Here is a 22,174-nt window from a genome sequence, read left to right as displayed (position 1 = left end):
TAAAACATGTGTGTGTGTGTGTGTGTTTTAAAAAACACAACAAAATTATAAGTCATTAACATACATGGGGGGTGGGGAGAGATTATTCTCTAAAGGCCTGCTGGAACAAACAAGTTTTAGCCTGCTTTTAAAAGCCCATCAAGGAGGGAGCCAGTCTAGCTTCCCAAGGAAGAGAGTTCCAAAGCACTGGAGCAACCACCGAGAAGGCCCTCTCCCATGTTCCCACTAAGCGCACCTGTGAAGATGGTGGGACTGAAAGAAGGGCTTCTCCAGAAGATCTTAAAGCACAGGCAGGCTCATAAGGGAGAATACGGTCTTTCAAATAACCTGGACCCGTGCCATATAGGACTTTATAGGTCATAACCAGCACTTTGAATTGTGCCTGGAAACAGACTGGAAACCAGTGGAGCTGTTTTAACAGGGGAGTTGTATGCTCCCTGTAACCAGCCCCGGTCAACAATCTGGCTGCAGCTCTTTGAACCAGCTGGAGTTTCCGAACACTCTTTAAAGGCAGCCACACATAATCCAATCGGGATGCAACTAAGGCATGTGTCACCGTGGCCAGGTCCGACATCTCTAGGAACAGGCGCAGCTGGCGCACTAACTTTAACTGTGCAAATGCATTCCTGGCCACTGCCGAAACCTGAGCATCCAGGCTCAGGGCTGAATCCAGAAGTACACCCAAGTTGCGGACCTGTGTCTTCAGGGAGAGTGTAACCCCATACGTTGTTTGCTTCAGTGCCAGATGAAGACCTTTTTATTCTCCCGTACATTTTAGTTTCTCAGTTTGATACTGTATTTTAATTTTTTGCCTGCTAGGTTCTGTTTGATGATTTTATTTTTATATTGTAGTTTTAAACTTTTATATTGTATTTTATCATCCGTATTTAATTGTTTTGTACTTTATAGTTTTAAATGTTGTGAACTGCCCAGAGAGCTTCGGCTATTGGGCAAACTAAAAATGAAATAAGTAAATAAAATATACCAATGTGATTTAACAATACAAATTAAAGACATTGGTTTTGATCCAAGGGCATTATCTAATGCTACCCTTGTACTAATGGGAATGACAGCTAACACAATAGGGAGCTATCTCAATTAGCACTTCTAGAATGTTACAAGCTGGTGGTGTTTGTGAAAGAGGCTTGTCCTTTTCCAGAAGTGGTACTTTGAGATAGTTCCTGGGATTGCATTATGAAATGCCATCAGTCATTCCCACTAGCCTAGCACGGTGTGACTGGCTCTGGCAAACTGCTAGCATTGGATATTACCCCAAATATACCACTGCACGAAAGGAAGTTTCTTCCATTCTCACAGGCAGGATTACTCCCCAATCTGCAGCCTCTTGATTCCTGAAAATGCACACTTGAATTAGCTTTCTGTGGAAACTGGAGGGCTGCAAATATAGGTGAGGACTCTCCATGTGAACAGCAGAAGTGGCTTACACTCACACGGTGCAATCTCTGGAGTTAAGTTGTTATTAGACAACGTACTATATCAAAAACGGAGTACCGTATTTCTTCGATTGTAAGACGCCATCGATTGTAAGACGCACACTAATTTCAGCACCACCAACATAAAAAAAGCTTTGATTCTAACAATAATAATTGCACCTGCAATTCTAAGACGCACCCCATTTTTAGAGATGTTTATATGGGGAAAAAAGTGCGTCTTAGAATCAAAGAAATAAGGAACATATAAATATGGCTGGTGATTACTTTCTATGGTGAGGAGATAAAGCTTGAGATGGTATTGTCTTTTAAAAAATAAACTGATCTTTATGTTCTGTCTTTTCATTTAATAGGCCAACACCTATGGAACAATTACAGTGAAGCAATCATAATTTCTGAAATGCAGGCTGTGGGAAGGAATTGCTAAACACCTTTTCAACAACATGAAAAGGTTGGCTAAGATAGCTAAAACCAATCAACTCATTTTTTCACAACACAGTTTGCTTGCTTAACACAAAAACCACAGTTCTATCACAGACAGTTTACTACAAAGCCTGGGTTGGGTAAAACTACAAGTACAAAAAATGTTGTGCATGTGTGTTTAAAAAGATAAAGAGAAGCCCACATGTTTTCTGCCAGGTTTTAACAAAGCTGCTTTGCATTCTTTTCTTTTTCTTTTTGTATTATGGCAGCTCTATGTAAATTATGCAAATATTCATTTTCAATGGAGCCAATTTTCATGTAAAAAAGTGAATCGAACAAAAAATAAAACAATAAAGAGAATTCAAGTGAGTTCATGACCCAACAAGCTAATAGCAATTTCTCAGGAGTTTCTCTGATAATTTAGTGCTATGACCTTTACAAGTAAAAGAATCAAAATTTTCATATATGCTTGCAAGTCAAATTAGGCTGACAAAGTTAGCACTGTGCCTTGTCCTTTTGTTTTTAAGGTTCCTTTTTGAAGTTTTGTGCCTTTGGGACAAGCTGTACTTCAACAATAGCAGTTCCTAAATCCTGGTTTTGTCAGGCTATGAAGTTAACGATTATCAGCTATGAGAAAATCTCCAATCATTTTGTTTAATACTGGAACGGCCACACATGCAAAACCTATCCAATGCAAAAATATAGTTTCACAATATAATCCATGCAAAGTTTGATCCTGTGTACAAATACATTACTTGTTGCTATTTTACATGTCATTTATTGGCCACAGAACAACAAAAGGGCAAAGCAAATTGGTGCAAAGGAATAATTACTTTGAAATTTCTCCTCAGGGGAAATGATACACTGTTTCTCCAAAAGCTATAGCTCTCTCTAACTTTGGCCAACTTGCACCCAAATTTGTTATTGTATTACTAGGGTATGAACATCGTGCTTGGATGTGGAAATTCCCATTGGGCTCACAACAAGAATTCCATTTCCCTGCTTAGTGTACAAGGAGACAGTACATCCTATATAGTCTTCTTTCTGCACACAGTGCAAGTTGCTCGAGCTCTGGAATATCATCTTACACCAACTGGGTTTAGGCAAATCTTTTCAAAAGCTGCGGACGGGAACGAACTACACATACTTCCTCCCACAACATCACACTGGTGAAATTGGCTAAGTGGTGAACTTTATTTATTTATTTATTTATTGTATTTCTATTGCATTTGCACTTTAGATAATATGAACATACTGAATTGATAGTCAATTAAAAGTTTGGGAAAGATAGTCCAAATATGCAAATTGCTTGGTGCTAAACATATTAAAGCCAGTGTCAGGCCGGCCTCGTACCTAGTGGGTAGATTTATTAGGAAAGGATTTGACAATGCTAGATGTCTCTTGCAAGCTTATCTCTGTAAGAAGTTCCCATGGGAGTAGCTTGTTCACTCCTTTGTCTCGGCCTTGAAGCAGCTGGTTCTCTGGGAACTTCAGAGTGTTTTGGAAAAAGTGGGGAATATTTTCTTCGAAGTAAGTTGGTTTACAGGTCAGAGGACCTGTCTGTCAAGTGGATTTAAATAGGCCTTGAATGCTGGTGCAAAGCTGAAAAAGCTTTGCTAGGTTTCATCTCTCGACGCAACGCCTGACCTCCCTCCTGCTTTGGATTCCATCTTCTCTTGGGACTTTGAAAGCACTCTTCACATGGACGCTTTGCTATTTGGACTTTGGATTTCTAAAAACTGTGCCATGAAAAGTAGTGAGGCTTTTCATAGACTTGGACTTGCATATGCTGTGGATTCTGTGTTTGTGGCTAGACTCAGGTGGCAGGGAGTTCCCAGTACTTAGCAGAAAGATGGGACTCCTGGGCCTGAGGCTTAACCTTTCCTGAAGTCATGGTAACAGGGTCAGCTAAATAGTGGTAGGCTGAGACTGACAAGTGTGTGACGGATCTCTCCGCCAGGCTTTGGTGGCTTAGAGCAACCTTTCCTAGGACTTTGTTTTAGGAGATTAGCCATGTCCCTTTGAAGTGCCAGCATATGCGACACCTGGAGAAGCTCAAAGCTGTTATTGGCATACTCTATACACCCATACCCTCTCCGAGTATTTGCTTTAAGGATCGTTTCAGAAAAAGGAGCCTAAAGCTTTCTAGCCATCGTTCAGCTTTGAGTGTGTTTTGGAGACTCTGTAACCATTAAGCTTGTCTACTGTATGATTTCCACAATAAAACTTATGTATGATTGACACAAGTTTCTTTACTCTAACATGAAAGTGGGTGTTGTGGTCGGTGGACACTACTTCGCCCATTCACACTTCTCACTTACATACATTAGCTTCTCAAGGCTTGTGCGTTGGCACCACTTCACACATCCAGACTTTGGACTCCTGTTTACTTCCTGCAGAAACCCACGACTCAGAGACCCTCTTCTAATGCCCTGCGTTGCATGTCAGCAGCGTGGGGCTAAATTACAATAGGTATCTCTGTGTTGTCTGCGCAGCCTCTGTTGTCTCTCTCTAAGTCATTGCAGCCAAACCAAAGCCTCCAGCCTCAAACAATCTCCCTCTCTCTGCCAAAGTCTCCCGGCGGTCCAGCTGGGCTGCGCACTTGTGGCTGGGGATATTGCTTATTGCAGCTTATTGCTTGGTCATGTCCAGTGATTCTTACTTTAAAAACCTCTGCCACAATTAAACTAAATATCCACATTAATCCTCTTGGGAAATAAACTTATGGGATTCTAGTGAAGGAGAGTTATATATCAAGTTCACTACTGACTGGGGGAAGGGAGAAATCAAACATCAAGAATCTTAGGGCTACCTTTGTGCCTAGTCCAGAAACTTCAACTAGTTCAAAATATGGCAGCCAGGTTGGTCACCGGTACACCTAGGGGTGACCATATTACACCAATTTTAACATCACTTCACTGGCTGCCAATTAGTTTCTGGGTGAAGTATAAAGTGTTGGTCACTACCTTTAAAGCCATACATAGTTTGGGTCCAGGTTACCTGCGGGATCGCCTTCACCCGTACAATCCATCCTGCACACTCAGCTCCTCTGGGAACAATTTACTTCAGTCAGTGAAAAATAGGCTGACTAATATTACCCAGAGGTCCTTCTCTTCTGCTGCTCCCAGACTGTGGAATGCCCTGCTGGGAGAGATTCACCAACTTAACAGTCTTTCCGAATTTAAAAAAGCTATAAAGACTGATCTCTTGTGGCAGGCCTACCCAGTCAAATTTTAAGATGTCTGGCTGTTATTTTAATAATGTATTAGTGTTAAGTTTTTAATCAGTTTTATGTATTTTATAGTATTTTTGTATTTGATGTTCCCCGTCTCAATCCAGAGAGAGAGGCAGGTAAGAGATATTATTATTATTATTATTATTATTATTATTATTATTATTATTATAGTCCAAAAGTAAAAGAAATGATATCTAATGCAAGAACACAAATGTCTGCAACAGCCTACGTCCCATATATGTTTTCAAGTTTATATAGCAAAGTATGAAAAAGGCGCAATAATTAAGTATTCAGAGCTCAACATCCACACTAACGTTCACTGAAGAAATGCTCCACATGCACATAAATATGTAAATTATTGTTGGTTTTCAGAAGTTGTTCCTTCTGGGAAAGTTCAAAACTGCTTATTCTGCTGCACTGGTTCAAGTGCCTTGTTGACTTTTTTGATGAAAAACAGAACTTGGAAGGATGAAATCATTCAGAAAGAAGCAAATTGAATTTGAGGTGCCCTCTCTCTCTCTCTGTGTGTGTGTATTAGAACTTCAAAGTTGGTAAAATATTCAATTGATTGAATTTAATATATTATAAATGGAGGCCTGTGACAAACTTTTGTAGTGTATCTCCACCCCCTAACAAGAGTACTGTTCTGGACTCCAACCAGTCTGCAATAGCAGTCTTTTAGTGCTCTTCAGGACTCAAAGGGGAGGAGGTAGATGTGGGACTTTTATTTCCTGTCCTAAGATCCCACGATTTGGACTAGAAGTGATGAGTCTGAGCAGGCTCAGAATCATCACTTACAACTTCTGGACCTGGTTGGACTGGCTAGGATCTACAGCTTTCTCCTGTTACTGGTTTCCCCATCTGCAACTGTAAGTGGATTTTTTTGTTTTTTACTTCTGAATGATCATAGAATCATAGAATAGTAGAGTTGGAAGGGGCATATTAGGCCATCAAGTCAAACCCCCTGCTCGATGCAGGAATGAGGTGGGATGAGGTGAGATGATCTAAATTGCAACCCCTTTTGAGGATTGATCCAAACTCACGCACATCAATCTGAAATGGATCACAATTCTTCAAGCAAGAGTACAGTCTTGCATTTTTAAGTCAATCCTTATCCCTATGAATAAGTAGAGATATAGTACTATATACCAATGATAGGGGAAAGGGATTTCTAGATGTAAATGAATTCTGGGACAGACTTCAGCCCTGGTGTCTGTTTTTCTACAAATACTGGAATTCATATATGAAAAACTTGAAAAATAGGAAGAAAATCAGAGGAATTAGATAAAGGCTTTTCAAGCTTTTACTCAATTTTATCACTGCTATGGTAAAAGAAAATGAACTTTTTCAACATCATTTGCATAAAATAAATAAGAGTGCATTATTATTATTATTATTATTATTATTATTATTATTATTAAATAATATATTCAAATCTTAAGTATAAGCAGTAGGGAAAAGGAACAAGAAAATAAGGAGGTCTGCTGCTTCAGGGGGAGAAACGCTGTTCCACCAAGGGTGAGCTATTCCACCTGCTCCCCTCCCCCCCCCACCTGGAGGCTTTAAAAGCAAGGCTGGAGCTGAAGAGAGGTGCTGCTTCAGGGGGAGAAACGCTGTTCCACCAAGGGTGAGCTATTCCACCTGCTCCCCTCCCCCCCCCCCCCACCTGGAGGCTTTAAAAGCAAGGCTGGAGCTGAAGAGAGGTGCTGCTTCAGGGGGAGAAACACTGTTCCACCAAGGGTGAGCTATTCCACCTGCTCCCCTCCCCCCCCCCACCTGGAGGCTTTAAAAGCAAGGCTGGAGCTGAAGAGAGGTGCTGCTTCAGGGGGAGAAACACTGTTCCACCAAGGGTGAGCTATTCCACCTGCTCCCCCCCCCCACCTGAGGCTTTAAAAGCAAGGCTGGAGCTGAAGAGAGGTGCTGCTTCAGGGGGAGAAACGCTGTTCCACCAAGGGTGAGCTATTCCACCTGCTCCCCTCCCCCCCCACACCTGGAGGCTTTAAAAAAGCAAGGCTGGAGCTGAAGAGAGGTGCTGCTTCAGGGGGAGAAACGCTGTTCCAACCAAGCTTTCTTTTCTTTTTATCTTTTTATCTGGTTTGTTTTGCTGTGAACTTGTATTTAGTATATTTTTGAGTATTATTGTGATGTTGCTGATTACTATATTGTTAAATATTGTTGTAGTTCTAATTTTTGTAAACTGCCCAGAGAGCTTTGGCTATTGGGCGGTATAAAAATGCAATAAATGAAATGAAATGAAATGAAGGTCATGTGTTCATGAGTATGAATATATGCAACAACATCAAATGAATGCAAATAGAAAATTCAATGACTGTTTTATAATGCAGAGATACATCTGCATTTGATTTGGCTATGCGTAATCACAATCATAAAAGATAATACATAATTGTACATACTTTCACGAGGCATAATGTAAACATTTGTTATTTATAAGATATGCCAAAAACTGCAATTATGTTTTTCATTCAAAATTTACGCAGGTCTTCATTTAGTTCTGAAATATTTACAGCATTTACTTTTTATGGCAAATAGAAAGGGGATGTATAGGATGTAAATGTTTGGTCTCAAGTAACTGCAGTATTTTCAAATACTTACAGTGTTTTTATATTATATGGATCTTAGATGATAACCCCCTGAATTATTGTGTCATGCACACACATCTTTTTATCTCGGCATGTTAAAATTTGTAATACAAGGAGAAAAATTGTAATACAAGGAGAGTCTTTAAAGACTAAGATTAGTTATTGTAGTTATTGTGGTACGAACATCTGTAGGCAAGAGTTTATGACTTCACTAACGATAAGAGCACTACTCTATCATAATAATCGATCAATGAAAATAAACAGCTGCTTAACAGAACAGAATATGTTTCACCTCCCAGTGGAAGCCAGAAAGTGCCAGACTGGCACATTTCTGTAATGATGAAGCTCTATAGATTGAGAGCTACGTAAGACTCCAAGCTCTGGTGATTCAAATACAGCATGAAAATGGCAACTGAAGCAGGACAGAAGAAAGATTCCATACAAGGAGTGGCATTTCCCAAGGCGCCAAAACATTTAGGAAACTGAGCAACAAATTTAAATCCCGATTCTCCAGCCCTGCTCTGCTCCAGATGAGCGGTTAGTGATGAATAGTAAAGAAATTTAACCATACCGCAACAGAATCCAGCTTTTGTTTGACTTTTTGCATCCTCATAGATACCCTTGCAATATTTGCAAACTGGTCAGCAGGAGACATTATTGAATCATTCTGGGCAGAAGTATCAGCACAATTGCTAAGGATCTGTGGACCTCTGGATGATGTAAATAAATGTAATCCACTCAGATCTTTTACGAGTTCAGCTTCCCGCTGGGCAACTGCAGAGGAAAAATATTTGAACCACATTAAGTTCATCTGTTCATAAAAGGTTGCTGAATCCTACAAAACACTGGTGAAGAGAGGGGTCAAAAAAGGACCATATATTTGGTAGAAAAATAAGAGGATATTCATCATAAATTAAATTTTAATCCACATAAATTAGGCATAGGTAACTGGCATCATGTTGGCACAGGCTTGTTCTCAGAAGCTTCTTTTCCAGCCTTGCTTCTGTGATTTCAACCAGCTTCTCTTAGGCAAGCCAAGAGTTACAGGCCTGGTTCTGACACATTGGGGCTGTTTTACATGTAACAGCAGCAAATCATGGATTAATTAACTCATGATTTGTCATTGCGTGCACTGCTGCCATTTTGCAAAAGCAGTTCTATGAAATTCTAATCTAGACACAATGAGTTAATCATGGGTTAAACAATTACAGTGAACTTAAGAACAATCCATGGGTTAACTGCAGGTTGTTTAACTCACAATGAATCTATAGTGTCCAAATTCGGATGCCAGCGAGCAACCTTCATTTGGGCCGGTTTGATGTTGTATATGCTTAATAGCGCTGGCATGCGCTGCAGGAAATCATAGCTTGATTAACATATGAACTGGGTCAATGCTAAATCATTGTTTAGTGCTATGCGAACAAACTTTGAGCTCATGCATTCATTTCTCAGCTGCAACAAGTCCAGAAGAATTTGCTTCCAAGTTTAATCTATCAATAGTAAGAGCAAACTCAGGTTCAAATTGCGGTTTCTGATTCTGGTTTGTTCCAACAAACCAGAGTTTAAACTACACTCAGTTCCTAGTTTAGACATAATAAATCACTTTTGTTAATTTAAACCAAAAATTGGATACTTCCAATCTCTACCTCTGGTCTGCATCACAGGCAAACAGCTTCTTTCCACATCTTAATAAATGCTTTTAATAGCAGTTGAGTTTGAAAACAAAAACAAAAATCATTCAGCGCTCAGAGAACTCTGTTCATATACAGCGTGGACTTCATTCCCATGTTATTGCCTTGAAGTACAGGTCTGAATTTACACCCAAAATTCATGGCAATGTACTCACCCATACTTAGCAATCTGGTCTTGATACATCCAGAGTGTATTAAGTATTTTAATACCCTTGACAAATGTGTGTTTTCATTCCAATAACCCTTTCCTACCACCAGGGACTGTTGGGAAGGATACAATAACCTCTTTTATCCTTTCTCTGCTCTTTCTAACTACAGCTAAAGCTGCTCTGATATTTTCCTGGCATTAAACTGATTAGGGCTGTCCATGCAATTTTAAAAAAAATATTATTTCTGAAACAATTGACAAGGCCATACACTACAAAAAGGTACATGCAGCTTGCAATTATTGCAGGCCTAGTCTTGCCAAGATTTAAGCAGAGCAGGCGAGAGCAAATGCTTCTGGCAAGACCTTTGTGAAAGGCCTATTAGGTTCTACTTAGTAAACTGCACACAAAGGGCTGGCTGCCAGATTCCACTAACTGATGGTCCATTTCCTTTTAATGACAGGACTTTTTCTTTCAGAGTCAAGGCTGCTCTTGATTCTCAAGTGAAGTCTCACAATTTCAAGTGACTTTATAATCTTCAGCAACTGTAATGGTTAGAATCTCAGCTGTAATTGAGTGAAGATGTCAAAGAGCAGCAAAAAGGAAGGCAGTGCATCATGTCAAAAGAAGACCTGCAGGAAAAGGGTGGGTTCTACAGTTATCTTCCTAAAAACACAACTGCTCTCAAAAGATAACTATAGATACATTTTATGTCACTATAACAGGGGGTTATAATTTGTGACTGGTCTTGCTAGCTAAGCAAAGTTATCACCAGTCTCTTCTCCTCTGTCAGCCTGATAGAAGAAAGCATCTCCCCACAACAGAAAAGGAAGCTCCTCACCACCTTTCTTACTGGAAAGTCAGGGGGGGGGAGAGCATTCTGGCTTGTGTTGATGCTCATCCAAGTGGCTCTGGCTTCTCTGCTGAGCAATGGCTGAAAAAGTTTCCTCCTCCCCACTTTGCTTTCTGGCAGCCAAGAGAAATAGGGATGGTGTGAACTGTAAACAATGCTCTGCGGTGGAGCTCTGAGCCCAACTGTGAAGCAGCAGCTGAATGAGCATTCCCCAGCCTCGATCTCCTGTGAGAAAGGGAGATCTGAGCATGTGGGCTTTAGTGGATGCAGGGTGATGGTGCTCAGAGCAACCTCTACCCAAGAAGGACCTGCCACCCTTTCTTTGACCCAGAACAGGAAAGGGTGAGGGCTTTCTGATTTGGCCCTGCATTACCATACCAATCTTCTCTTCTAGCCATCTCCCAATCTTGGAGCTGGGAGATGACAGGGATCACTGTGATGCAGCTGGAATGTTCCTGCCCAGCTTCACAGTTGGGAAGAAGGCTTTGTAGCTCACCCCACTTGGCAAAGAGTAAGCACCACACTTAACATGGTGAGTGTAATTGTTGAAGGCTGGGTATACTCATGGACACACACACATACACACATAAAATACCTTTGTAATCGTAAATATACACAAGTATTGGTTGGTTTTGACCGAAGGCACAGAATGACACCATATGTTCATGTGGATGAAAGGCAACATCACGAAGTGGAGATGTGAAGGAAAGATCAGAATACATGGCTACTTGATCACCTACAAAAAAACGAGTGATAGAAAGCACTTTGTTTAAATCAGTCATACCTTTCTTCTGTAGTATGGACAGTTTGTGGCCATCCCACTAAAATGGATCTCATGACCAAAGAAGAGTCTCAAACTTGCCATTTGAAAAGTATAGACAAACATTCCGATCTTAAGGTCTTTAGTTTTTCTTCTTTTCTTTTTTAGAGTGAATATATTCTTATTTCACAAAACATTTGGCTGCTCATCTGTTCCTATAATTATTTTTATATAGTGTAGAGAAATATTTTACATTAACTAATTGAAATATGCTATTTGTTGACGTTCATTTCATCTATATTCAGAAAGGTATTGTGGACGGGTGTTGGGCTATACCAGTACATAAGAAGGGTTCAGTCCTCGTATTTCCAGTTTTAAAAAAATAAAAAAATAAAGATGGTAAGACTGGCAAGGTCTGAGACTTCAGAGACCTTCAGGCAGACAGAGGACAGTCCCAGGCTACATATACCAATAGCCTGATACAGTGTTAAGGCAGCTTCAAAGGTTCATATGTATCAGTCCCAAACGCTATGACACATTAAGAAGATACAAAAGTTATAGATAACATAAGAAGCATTTGCAAAAAAACATTGCAAGGTATTTCCCACCCAAAACCACTACAGATGTCTTTCTGTGAAGAGCTCAGACCAGCCTGGATAGAAACCTTGAAGCCCTGTTCAGGCACTGAGGGAGGGGGGAAGGAAACCTACTCACTGAGACCTAAAAGGCTATATAACTCTAAAGCAGGAGTGGGCAACACACAGCCTGCAGGCCAGATGCAGCACCCCAAGGAGGCCCCACTGCCCTAAAAAAAATCCGTAGGTGGATTCGTGGGTTGGCAACAAAGGTCATCAGCAAAGAAAGCTAAATTTGTCCTTAGTAAACTTCTGTAGCAGTTGCCACCGCCAGGTGAGGTAGGGGAATTGTACAGAGGGTGGGCAGCACTGGCTGGCAGATCTGAACCCAAGTGATTTTATTGCTACATAGTGAGAGTTTATTTATTTATTTATTTATTTCATTTCTATACCGCCCAATAGCCGAAGCTGTTCTGGACAGTGGGAAAGCGAAAAGGTGTCTTGTTTCCTCTCCTTCTTACTAAAAGATCCCAGCATAGGGCAGGGAGCGGATTTTTTTAACCTTATGCCATGCATTTTCCTAAAGTTAGGGCCTAACAGCAATTTCCCCCTCCCCCAGGACTCTTTCTATAAGTAGTTATGGGCTTATTTTTAGGTGCCCCTGTTTCACTGTAAAATTGATAGGAATTTGACCACTTGAATTCATTCTGCAAAGTCTGGAATTTCTGAATATTTATTAGTATTATGCTTGAAATATTTCAATGATCTTGACTCTCTATTCACTTCAACCTTTTGATGTCTGTTTCATTAAAGTATGTGCTTTAGTTCCAAACATGAATACGCTTTCTACGTTACTCTAGTAAATGCTCACTGAAATATTATTTTATTAGTCCATAATTTTACTCATCTACTACACTTCTGCTTAAAGCTTACCCCTGTTCATGACATAACTTAAGAAATATTAAGCTTACAAAATTATCCCTGCAATTTCATTGCCACTTACTCTAAACTTAATCCGCTACACTTTTTTCAAAGTCACAATGCAGGCCAAGATAATATGCAAATTGCGCACCCACTTTCTCAAATAGCAAAACTCCCCCAAATGTTAAGAAGTCACTATTGATCTACTTGCAAATTTAGTTGATACCAATGGAGAGTTTTAAAGTGGCAGAAGTTGGAGAGAAGGGAAGGGTCTTCCTGATTTAAGGAGAGCTCCCATGCAGCTGCATTCCTGGAATTACTTGGGAATATATCAGTCTAAACTGGGCAATATGCAGAGGAAGTTGCAGCAATTCCTGTGGTCACAGCAACTGAAAAGTACTGCTATAATCTTGAAACAACGCTAATAGATTTATATCTGTATAGCAATAGTTCTATTAACATTTCCCTCAATGTGATCACAGGAAAATTGCAACAAAGAAGCAGCCATAGTTGAACGAAAACACTCCAAATCACTAGGAATCTAAATCAATTATATGAAACTAATTATTTTTTAAAAAGTGTGGAAGTCTATCAGCTTAGAGGTAAGGAAGTGGAAGAAGCAGCAGTTAGATATTATGGATTGTTAAGTAGCCATTAAAATGTTATCAGTTCCAAAACTTTTATTTCTCTTTCAAAAATTACTAATTTGGATCCCCAAAAGCAACTACAACATTGGCAAAGACAACTAAATCCATTTATATTTGGCACCAAAAAAACGATACGTAAATTACTCCTACTATATAAGCAATATGAGAAGGCAGGTGTGGAATCCTGAACTTGACAAGCTATTGTGAGGTTAACCAACTCCAACATATAATTTCCTTGATGGAAAGAGATGTCTCTATAAACAGTGGATCAAGATGGAAGGGATAGTGTGAGGAAGTTTCAATTAGCGTCTGGCCATTTTGGAAACATAAATTTTGATTATTAGAGCAGGCACAGAATCCATTCCATTGACTATGTTGAAAGTGTGGAAATCAAGGATGGAAATATTGACCCGAGAGCTCTCGATGTGAATTCCGATTGCTCACCACCCATCTTTTGAAGGCAGATTAACATCAGTGGAAATCGCTAAGTGGAAATCCAGAGGATTCAATCGCCTCATGGATTGCTTTAAAAATGGGAAATTGATCAGTCAGGATCAATTGAAAGGGGAGGCTACAGCAGTTAACCATTGCACAAGTACCCTCTTTTCTTTCTCAGCCAGCAATGCAGACTGCGACTACCAGGAAACTGACTGCATTCAAATGGAAGGTGGCAATATATATAGGAGTAATAAAGGGCTTGACATTTAATTTATATAACTGGATAGTGGCTCTGGAAACAGGTATGAGTTACCCACGCTGGAAAGTGTAGGAAACTGACATTGGAATTCATATAGTGGAAAAAATTGGGCAGGTGTCCATTCAAAACCATTTCAATCAAAAATAGGGAATTAATGTTAAAACTGACCCACAGATGGTAATTCACACCAAGGAAAAGATCAATGATGAGCCCAGGTGTATCCCCAGAGTGTTGGAGGGGGTGCTTAGGCACAAAAACATATATGCATGTGTAGTGGGCGAGCCCTAAGGTGAATAATTTCTGGATATCAGTGTTTCAAAAGACTAGTTCGATAACAGGATAATGGGTTCATCCATCTCATTTAGCCTTGCTAAATTTGTATATAAGACCAGACATTAACCTGCTAAGCAAGGAATTAGTGAGTCATCTATTGTTAGCAGCAAGATGGTTGATAGCCAAACATTGGAAAGATTGTAAAGGGCTTAATATCAAAAACTGGTACCAGAGAGTATGACAGATTGCTCTGCTAGAGAAACTGACGCAAATGTTAAGAATAGCACAAGGACAATCAAATGAAGACAAGTTAGAAGGGATATGGAGGAAATTCATTGAATTTGTAAATATAGCAGAACGTGGGAGAAATACAGGGCTATTGGAGAGCATAGATCTCAGGAAATGAGTCTCTTTCCAACATGTCTGAAAGAAAACTTGGTCCGTAAATGGGAGATCTACGGATTAAGAGTTGTGAATGAAATAAGGTGTATCAAGCAAGTCAATGATTGATCAATATTAAAACCAGGCAGGAATTGGTTTTGAAATTGAATGTAATTGAATGACTTATTTGACTTCATAATGTTCTGAAAACACTAATATACTAACCCACAGTTCAACAAAAAAAACCATGTTTCAACAACAACTCATGCTCAACCACTGAGTGTGGGTTAGTGTGTTGTCTGAATAGCCCCAGTGAGTTGCTTAATATTTCTGAAATTTATATAGGACTCCATGGAATTATCAATAAATCTACAGTATTCTTTCACTTAACATAATTCTGACTAAGGACAGCCGCACTACTAACAACAATGAATCCACAAATATCCTTAGTTCCAGTTATCCTACTATTTTCTAATCTACTCTGTAGAAACAGGAATGGATGGGGGGGGTCTGTATTTACTTTCCTTCACCATCTTTACTTTGCTCTTATCTCACCACTAAAAATTATTCAGGTTTTTAATCCATTCTGCTGCAACATTTTCACCCAGCATGTGTTTAGATATGCTTGCATTTGAACTAGTACAGTGGTTGAGCATTTTGTTAAAATAAGGAAATGACAATCAAAAAGGTGAAGACAGGGGAAAATGTGACTACAATCTATGTTGCAATGCAACAACATCCCCAAACACACAAATAAAATAAAATTAAAAAATCCTACATTTTTAATTTTGAACTAAACGTATTTGAAAAGCCCTTTTTAAAAAATGAGCTCAACAAGCTGCAATTAAAAATATATAAATAACTTTCCCAGCAGTTAAAAAATAATGAACTCATGTACCTGTTTCTGGATTCCAGACATATGCTACACCATCTTCACTTCCAGAAAAAAGGAATGTTCCACATGGTGTTAAGGTACTGCAAATTTTTTCTCGATAATTTGTAGCACCTATGTATTTCTTTGTAGCCAAGCTATGAAGTAAAACAACAACAACAAAAGTAGTTTTCTGAATATAGCTACGAGTTCGCATGTGTGTGTGTATCAATTGCTTTTTGAAAATTTCTTAAACATATGAATGTAATATCCAAAGTTAAATTAACAGCTGAATTTCACTTTAACATAAGTTTTCACTCCTGTGTGTAGTAAGAGAGCATTCTCAGAGTTTTAGAATAATTTCCGAAGTCACAAGGTTGGGGCATAGTCAATCTCGAAGTCCAGGGAGTAGGCAGCTTCCGGCTCTGAGATGACTATGAATGAGATTACTTCAAGTAAACCTTTGGGTGGAGTCCAACATGCCTCTGCCAATTCCCTTATGCTCCACTAATTCCTGTCTGCAAGCAGGACCCATCGCTTGTAGAAGTAAGATTTAGGGGTAACTAGAAACAAGTGAAAACTGTTGTTACTGGAACATTGCGGACCTCAATCGAGAAACAAGCATTTCCACTCGTTTCAAGTGCTAAATCACAGTTGTGCAAGAACTGGGTCCCGCTCATGAAATGGAATAAGCAGGACTCACTGCGTAACAGAATCAGCAGAGCAGAGAATCAGCAGAGGCATAGGTGCCCCTTTGGATTCTGCCCCTAGAACCTAAAATCATATATAGCTGAAGGGGTGGGTGGGAAACGGTAGAACAGATGTAATGATAGAGTACCTAGGTAGATAAAGTAATAACAGGTCATACCCAGGACTCAATTTGTTTCTTCCAAAGTCAGAGAAAATTATCAAGAGTGAAGATGGGTTGAATGTCCTCCAGCTACATCCTGGAACAAAGATTTATGGTAAACTGAATTTCATATGAAGCAGCAGGAGGGCCTTCCTGTGCAGCCAGGATGTTCAAGAGCAGAACCTTTTCTGGGTTGGACCATACCTATCTGCCATTTTCCACAACAGCTGAGTTAGGATCATTATTTCAAAGTAAGGATCTCCCTACACCTGGGCAACCAGGACTGCTATTTTGTAGCCATGTTCAGAGAATCAGCATTTCCCTAATTACCTGCGCTCATTGCAGGTTGCCGTGCCATCCAGATCCGGTGCATGGTGCAGTGAGGGTGGCTTCTCTGCTGGCAGACAACCACTGTTGGATATAACAGTTTCTGCATCTGCACAGGTATTGTTTTGGAACTTTCTAAAGCTAGGTTAGCATTTTGGCAGGCTGCCCCCCTACCCTCAGTGTGAATGTTCAAGAACATATGGTTCCTGTCTTCTGACTCAGTTCGTTTTTGGCTACTGCAACAGCAAAATGATGAAAGGACTTTGCTAATGATTCCTTCAGCCTCCCTGGGCCTTGGGTTTCTGGTGTAGGGGGGCTGCATCAAGGAGAACAGGGTAGTGTCCATTCACACAATGCTGTGTTTACAGAAGAATTGTAGGATCCACGGTTGGCTGCTCCAAGCAGGGATTTGCAAGACCATTGTGAGTTCAATGGGGAACAGGAAGCTTCAGCTCCCTATGCCCATCTTTTTTGAACAGAGTTTCCATGAGGATTTTGTGTCTTCTGAGGAATAGCTTAATCATTTGACAGACTAAACTGGCTCGGTTTAGGCTGGCCCTGCTAACCCTTTCCTATTGTGAAAAAGATTGAAAATACTTTTGACGGACTATGGGATAGAAAGGACAGGTTGCTTACCTGTAACTGTGGTTCTTCGAGTGGTCATCTGTGCAGTCACACATATGGGCTCTGCGCCTGCGCAAAGCCCCACTTCAGGAATTTTCTATAGCTAAGAGCCATTTTGGGTAGGAAACCCTCCCCTCTCTACTGCGCATGTGCAGGAGGGTTCCCGCCCAGATTCCCCAGTTCTTCTGAGACCTAAAGGCCTCGTCTGAGGAATATAGACACCTATAGGTGTACCTGAAAAAACTACTAGAAGTAACATTAGTAATAATTGATGGACACCAAGAGGGGAGTATGGTGGGTGGGTTGTGTGACTGCACAGATGACCACTAGAAGAACCACAGTTACAGGTAAGCAACCTGTCCTTCTTCATGGTCTCTGTGCATCACACATATGGACGATTAGCAAGTTTTACTCACCGGAGGAGGGTTGGTGTCCTTAAGTGAATACAGATGACAACACTGCTCTACCAAAAGAGCAGTCGGATCTTGACCTGACGTCCAGTTTGTAGTGTGACACAAACGTCACTGGTCGAGCCCTTGTTGCTGCCTTGCGTATTTCTGGAACAGTGATGCCCCGGTGGAAGGCAGATGATGTGTAGACAGCTCTAGTAGAATGCCCCTTGAATGACGTCGGAAGGTCTAATTTCTGTACCTGGTAGGCCAGGATAATACATTGCACCAACCATGAAGAGAGTCTCTGAGATGACACTGGTAGGCCTTTTTTGTTCTGTCCGTGACACACAAATAGCCGTTGTGACTGTCGGAAGGGAGCAGTGCGATCCTTATAGAAAGCTAAGGCTCTCCTGACATCTAATAAGTGTAACGTCTTTTCCAAAGTAGATGAAGGAGAAGGAAAAAAGGTTGGTAGGATGATGTCTTGGTTAACATGAAAACTGGCGATAACTTTTGGTAAAAATTTAACATCAGGGCAAAGTAACACCTTATCAAGGTGGAAAACCAGGTAAGGTTCGTCTATTCTTAGTGCACATAGTTCACTGGCACATCTTGCCGACGTAATTGCCACCACAAAACCACCTTTAAAGTAAGAAGACGTAACTTAGTGGTTGCCAATGGTTTGAATGGTCTCCTTGAAAGTGCATGTAGAACCACTGATAAACTCCATGACGGCAAAAACGTCCTTACTGGTGGGTTTAAGTTTAACAAACCCATTTAAAAACATTTAACAGTAGGATGGAAAAAAATTCTAAAACCATCAATGTAGTCATGAAAGGCAGAGATAGCTGCCAAGTATACTTTTAAATAGGAAACTTTCAGGCCTCTGTCAACTAAAACCAATAAAAAGGACAGGATCTGATTAATAGAGCAGGTTGAGGGTAAGAACCCTTGTTCAGAGGCAAAGGCAGTAAATGCAGACCATTTCCTGTTATAACTTCCCCTTGTTGACGGTTTCAGGGCTGCGTCCAAAACCGTTTGGATCTTGGTTGCCAAGTCCCTGTCCCCTACTGAGGGATCAGCCTCCACGCTGTCATATGTAGGGTGTCGAGGTCTGGGTGACATATCCGGCCCTGATCCTGGGACAGAAGGTCTCGACTCATTGGTAGCCGTATGAAGAGACCATGGGACCTGTTCAGTGGGGTTGCAAACCAGTTCTGTCTGGGCCACCAAGGGGTTAAGATTATGCAATCTGCATTGTCGTGAATAATCTTGGCGAGTATTCTCGTTATCAGAGGGAATGGAGGGAATAGGTATAAGAGATGGTAGTTCCACCTGTGGAGGAACGCATCCCCTAACGATTTTCTTCCCATTCCTGCCCTGCTGCAGAATTGGTGACACACTGTGTTGTTCTCCATCGCAAACAGGTCTATATCTGGCTGTCCCCAGAGGTGGAATAGTACCTTGATGACCTGCGGATGAATACACCATTTGTGGACTATCGACAACTGTCTGCTGAGGTAGTCCGCCAGTGTGTTGGATAGTCCCGCTATGTGAACTGTAGTAAGGAACACTCAACGTCGAATGCACCATTCCCATATGTGTATGGTGAGTTTGGTTAGGGGCAAGGATTTCGTTCCTCCTTGCTTGTTGATGTAGAACACGACTGTCATATTGTCTGAAGCCACTTGAACATGGTGGTTGTGTATCTCGGATTCGAATGCTTTGAGAGCTTTTTGGACTGCCAGCAGCTCGAGGTAGTTGATGTGCGCCCTTCTCTCCTTCACTGACCAGAGCCTCTGTACCCTTAAGGAGTCGAAATGGGCTCCCCATCCCATGCATGAGGCATCTGTTGTGATCGATCTCGTTGGCATCGATGGTTTGAATGGTATCCCCTTCAGCAAATTCTGTCGGTTCGTCCACCATTTCAGGGATTTGGTTACTGTTGATGGTAAGGAGAGAAGAATGTGTCTGGCGTTCTGTAATGGGTTGAACACCTTGTTGAACCAGAGCTGCAAGCATCTCATCTTGAGCCTTGCGAATGGTACGACCATGGTGGTTGATGCCATCAGCCCCAGGAGTCTTTGAATTGTGTATGCCGTGGTTCTTTGTCGTTTGGACAGGGCGTTTACTAGGTTTTCGATGACGATTGCCCTGTCGATTGGCAAGAACGCTCTGGTGGTGTACGAATCCTCATGGTTTTGGTGGGAAGGAGGGTAGACTTTTCCATGTTTATCAGGAGACCTAGCTCCATCATGAGACCCTGAACATAACGTATGTGCTGTTGAAGGGCATGCTTTGAGTCTGCTACTAGGAGCCAGTCGTCGATGTAAGGGTGAATTTGTATTCCTCGACTTCTCAAGTGGGCACAAACTACTGCAATACATTTTGTGAACACCCAGGGTGCTGTCGACAGTCCGAATGGCAGGACTCGGAATCGAAAGGCGCTCTGGCCTACGGTGAAGCGTAGGTATCGTTAGCTGTCCTGATGGATGGCTATATGAAAATAAGCGTCTTTGAGGTCGATGGAGGCAAACCACGACTTCTCTGTGAATAGTGGCAATATCGTAGGAAGGGAGACCATACGAAATCTCCTTGGCCTGCCATAGGTCCAATATGGTTTGGATGCCCCCATCGGTTTTTGGAACGGTGAAATATCGGGAATAAAATCCCTTCGTTACTTGTCTTTTTGGTACTGGTAGTATTGCTCCCTTCTCTAGGAGTGAGCGGACCTCCTGCTGAAGTGGCGTCGATGGTGTAGTTGATCTCATGACTCCCGGGGGTGGGAAGGAATCGAATTCTATTCTGTAGCCATTTTCGATGATGGAGAGCACCCACTTGTCTGAAGTGATTCGATTCTAAGCCTTCCTCGACGTCAAGAGACGGTCGCCGAAGGGGGTGGTCATGGCGTGGATAGGGGAGTCAAAGGCGTTGAATCTGTGTGTAGTCCAGCTTGCGACGCTGAAACCTGGGCTTCGAAGTCAGAAACTGTTTCTTCCCTTGTTGAGGTAGAGACAGCTGTTTAAACGACTGTCTATCGGGCTGGTATCTTGATGTGTTGAATGACTGCCTGTACCATTTTCTAGGCTTGAACTGTTGTTGAGTCGAGCCTATTCCCATCTTACGTGCTGTAATCCTGGCTTTCTGGACATTATCCATGGCCTCGTCAGTTGTGGAGTTAAACAGGCCCGTGCCATCAAAGGGAAGGCTCTCAATTCGAGTTCTGGCTTCTTATGATAGACCGGCGGACCTGAGCCAGGCATGCCTTCTGAGGGCCACTGCTCCCACCATAGTCTTTGCACCACAGTCCGCTTGATGTTTAGCTGTAGCTATCTGTTGACGTGCCATTCTGGTAGCTTCAGAGTGGAACACTCTTGCCAACTCCCTCTGATCATCTCCCAAGTTGTCACATAATGACATCATCTTATCCCACAAGAATAACTGGTATCTTGACATTGTGGCTTGGTAGTTTGATACTTTAAGACTTAAGGCTGCAGTTGAATAGAACCTACGGCCCATTAAGTCCAGACATCGACCTTCCTTGTCAACTGGTGCTGTATGTACCCTTTGAGAATGGCCTTGTGCCGACTCCACAATAATAGAGTTTGGCTGAGGATGTGTGAAAAGGAACTCTGCTTCTTTGTCTAGAACTCTGTACATGTTGTCAAGTCGTTTTGACAATGGTTGTAATGCTGCAGGATCTTTCCAGGATTCTTTTACTGCCCTAGTCAGGGTTGGTAAGAAGGGTATAGCGATGGGTGTTGTTGCTTCTGTATATATGGCATCAAAGACAGGATCTACTAATTTTTCTAATGTTTGTCGAGTCTCTATGCCCAATGCTTGAGCCATTCTTTGAATGAGGTCTGCAAAGTGGCCAAGTCCTTCAGATGCGGAGACAGACCCCTGTGCCTCCACTATCGCGTCCGGCGACAGTATCGACGGGGCAGCCGAAGTACAAGAGGCTGAGTCTGAGCAGTAGTCTTCCCCCACGTTGGGAGATGGGGCTATTTGCATGGTTTGAATTTCCCTGGCTTGCTGCACAACAGAAAGTATCGCTTCCTGACATCGAGGTGCAGAATCCACTGCCGCATAGTTAAAGCAATGGTTTTCCCCGTAGTAACCTATGGCTGCGAGAGCTGGACCATAAGGAAAGCTGAGCGAAGGAAGATAGATGCTTTTGAACTGTGGTGTTGGAAGAAAATTCTGAGAGTGCCTTGGACTGCAAGAAGATCAAACCAGTCCATACTCCAGGAAATAAATCCAGACTGCTCACTTGAGGGAATGGTATTAAAGGCAAAACTGAAGTACTTTGGCCACGTAATGAGAAGACAGGATACCCTGGAGAAGAGGCTGATGCTAGGGAAAGTGGAAGGCAAAAGGAAGAGGGGCCGACCAAGGGCAAGATGGATGGATGATATTCTGGAGGTGACAGACTTGACCTTGGGGGAGCTAGGGGT

At 41.6% G+C, this 22,174-nt stretch overlaps 1 protein-coding gene across 3 annotated transcripts in view; it reads right to left on the bottom strand.

The window, feature by feature from the left end:
* The window catches only part of AHI1 (Abelson helper integration site 1), a 120,974-nt gene that overhangs the window by 71,573 nt on the left and 27,227 nt on the right, over positions 1-22,174 (bottom strand). For all 3 annotated transcript variants that reach the window (XM_063124638.1, XM_063124640.1, XM_063124639.1), the window contains exons 16-18: positions 15,552-15,682; positions 10,995-11,135; positions 8,281-8,483 (exon numbers count right to left, since the gene is read on the bottom strand). In XM_063124638.1, coding sequence (XP_062980708.1) covers positions 8,281-8,483; positions 10,995-11,135; positions 15,552-15,682 — 475 coding nt within the window. The remainder of the gene's footprint in view (positions 1-8,280; positions 8,484-10,994; positions 11,136-15,551; positions 15,683-22,174) is intronic.

This window comes from Elgaria multicarinata, chromosome 4, assembly GCF_023053635.1.
Source record: "Elgaria multicarinata webbii isolate HBS135686 ecotype San Diego chromosome 4, rElgMul1.1.pri, whole genome shotgun sequence".
In the NCBI taxonomy this organism is placed as follows: Eukaryota; Metazoa; Chordata; class Lepidosauria; order Squamata; family Anguidae; genus Elgaria; species Elgaria multicarinata.
This window is presented reverse-complemented; position numbering and strand designations above follow the sequence as displayed.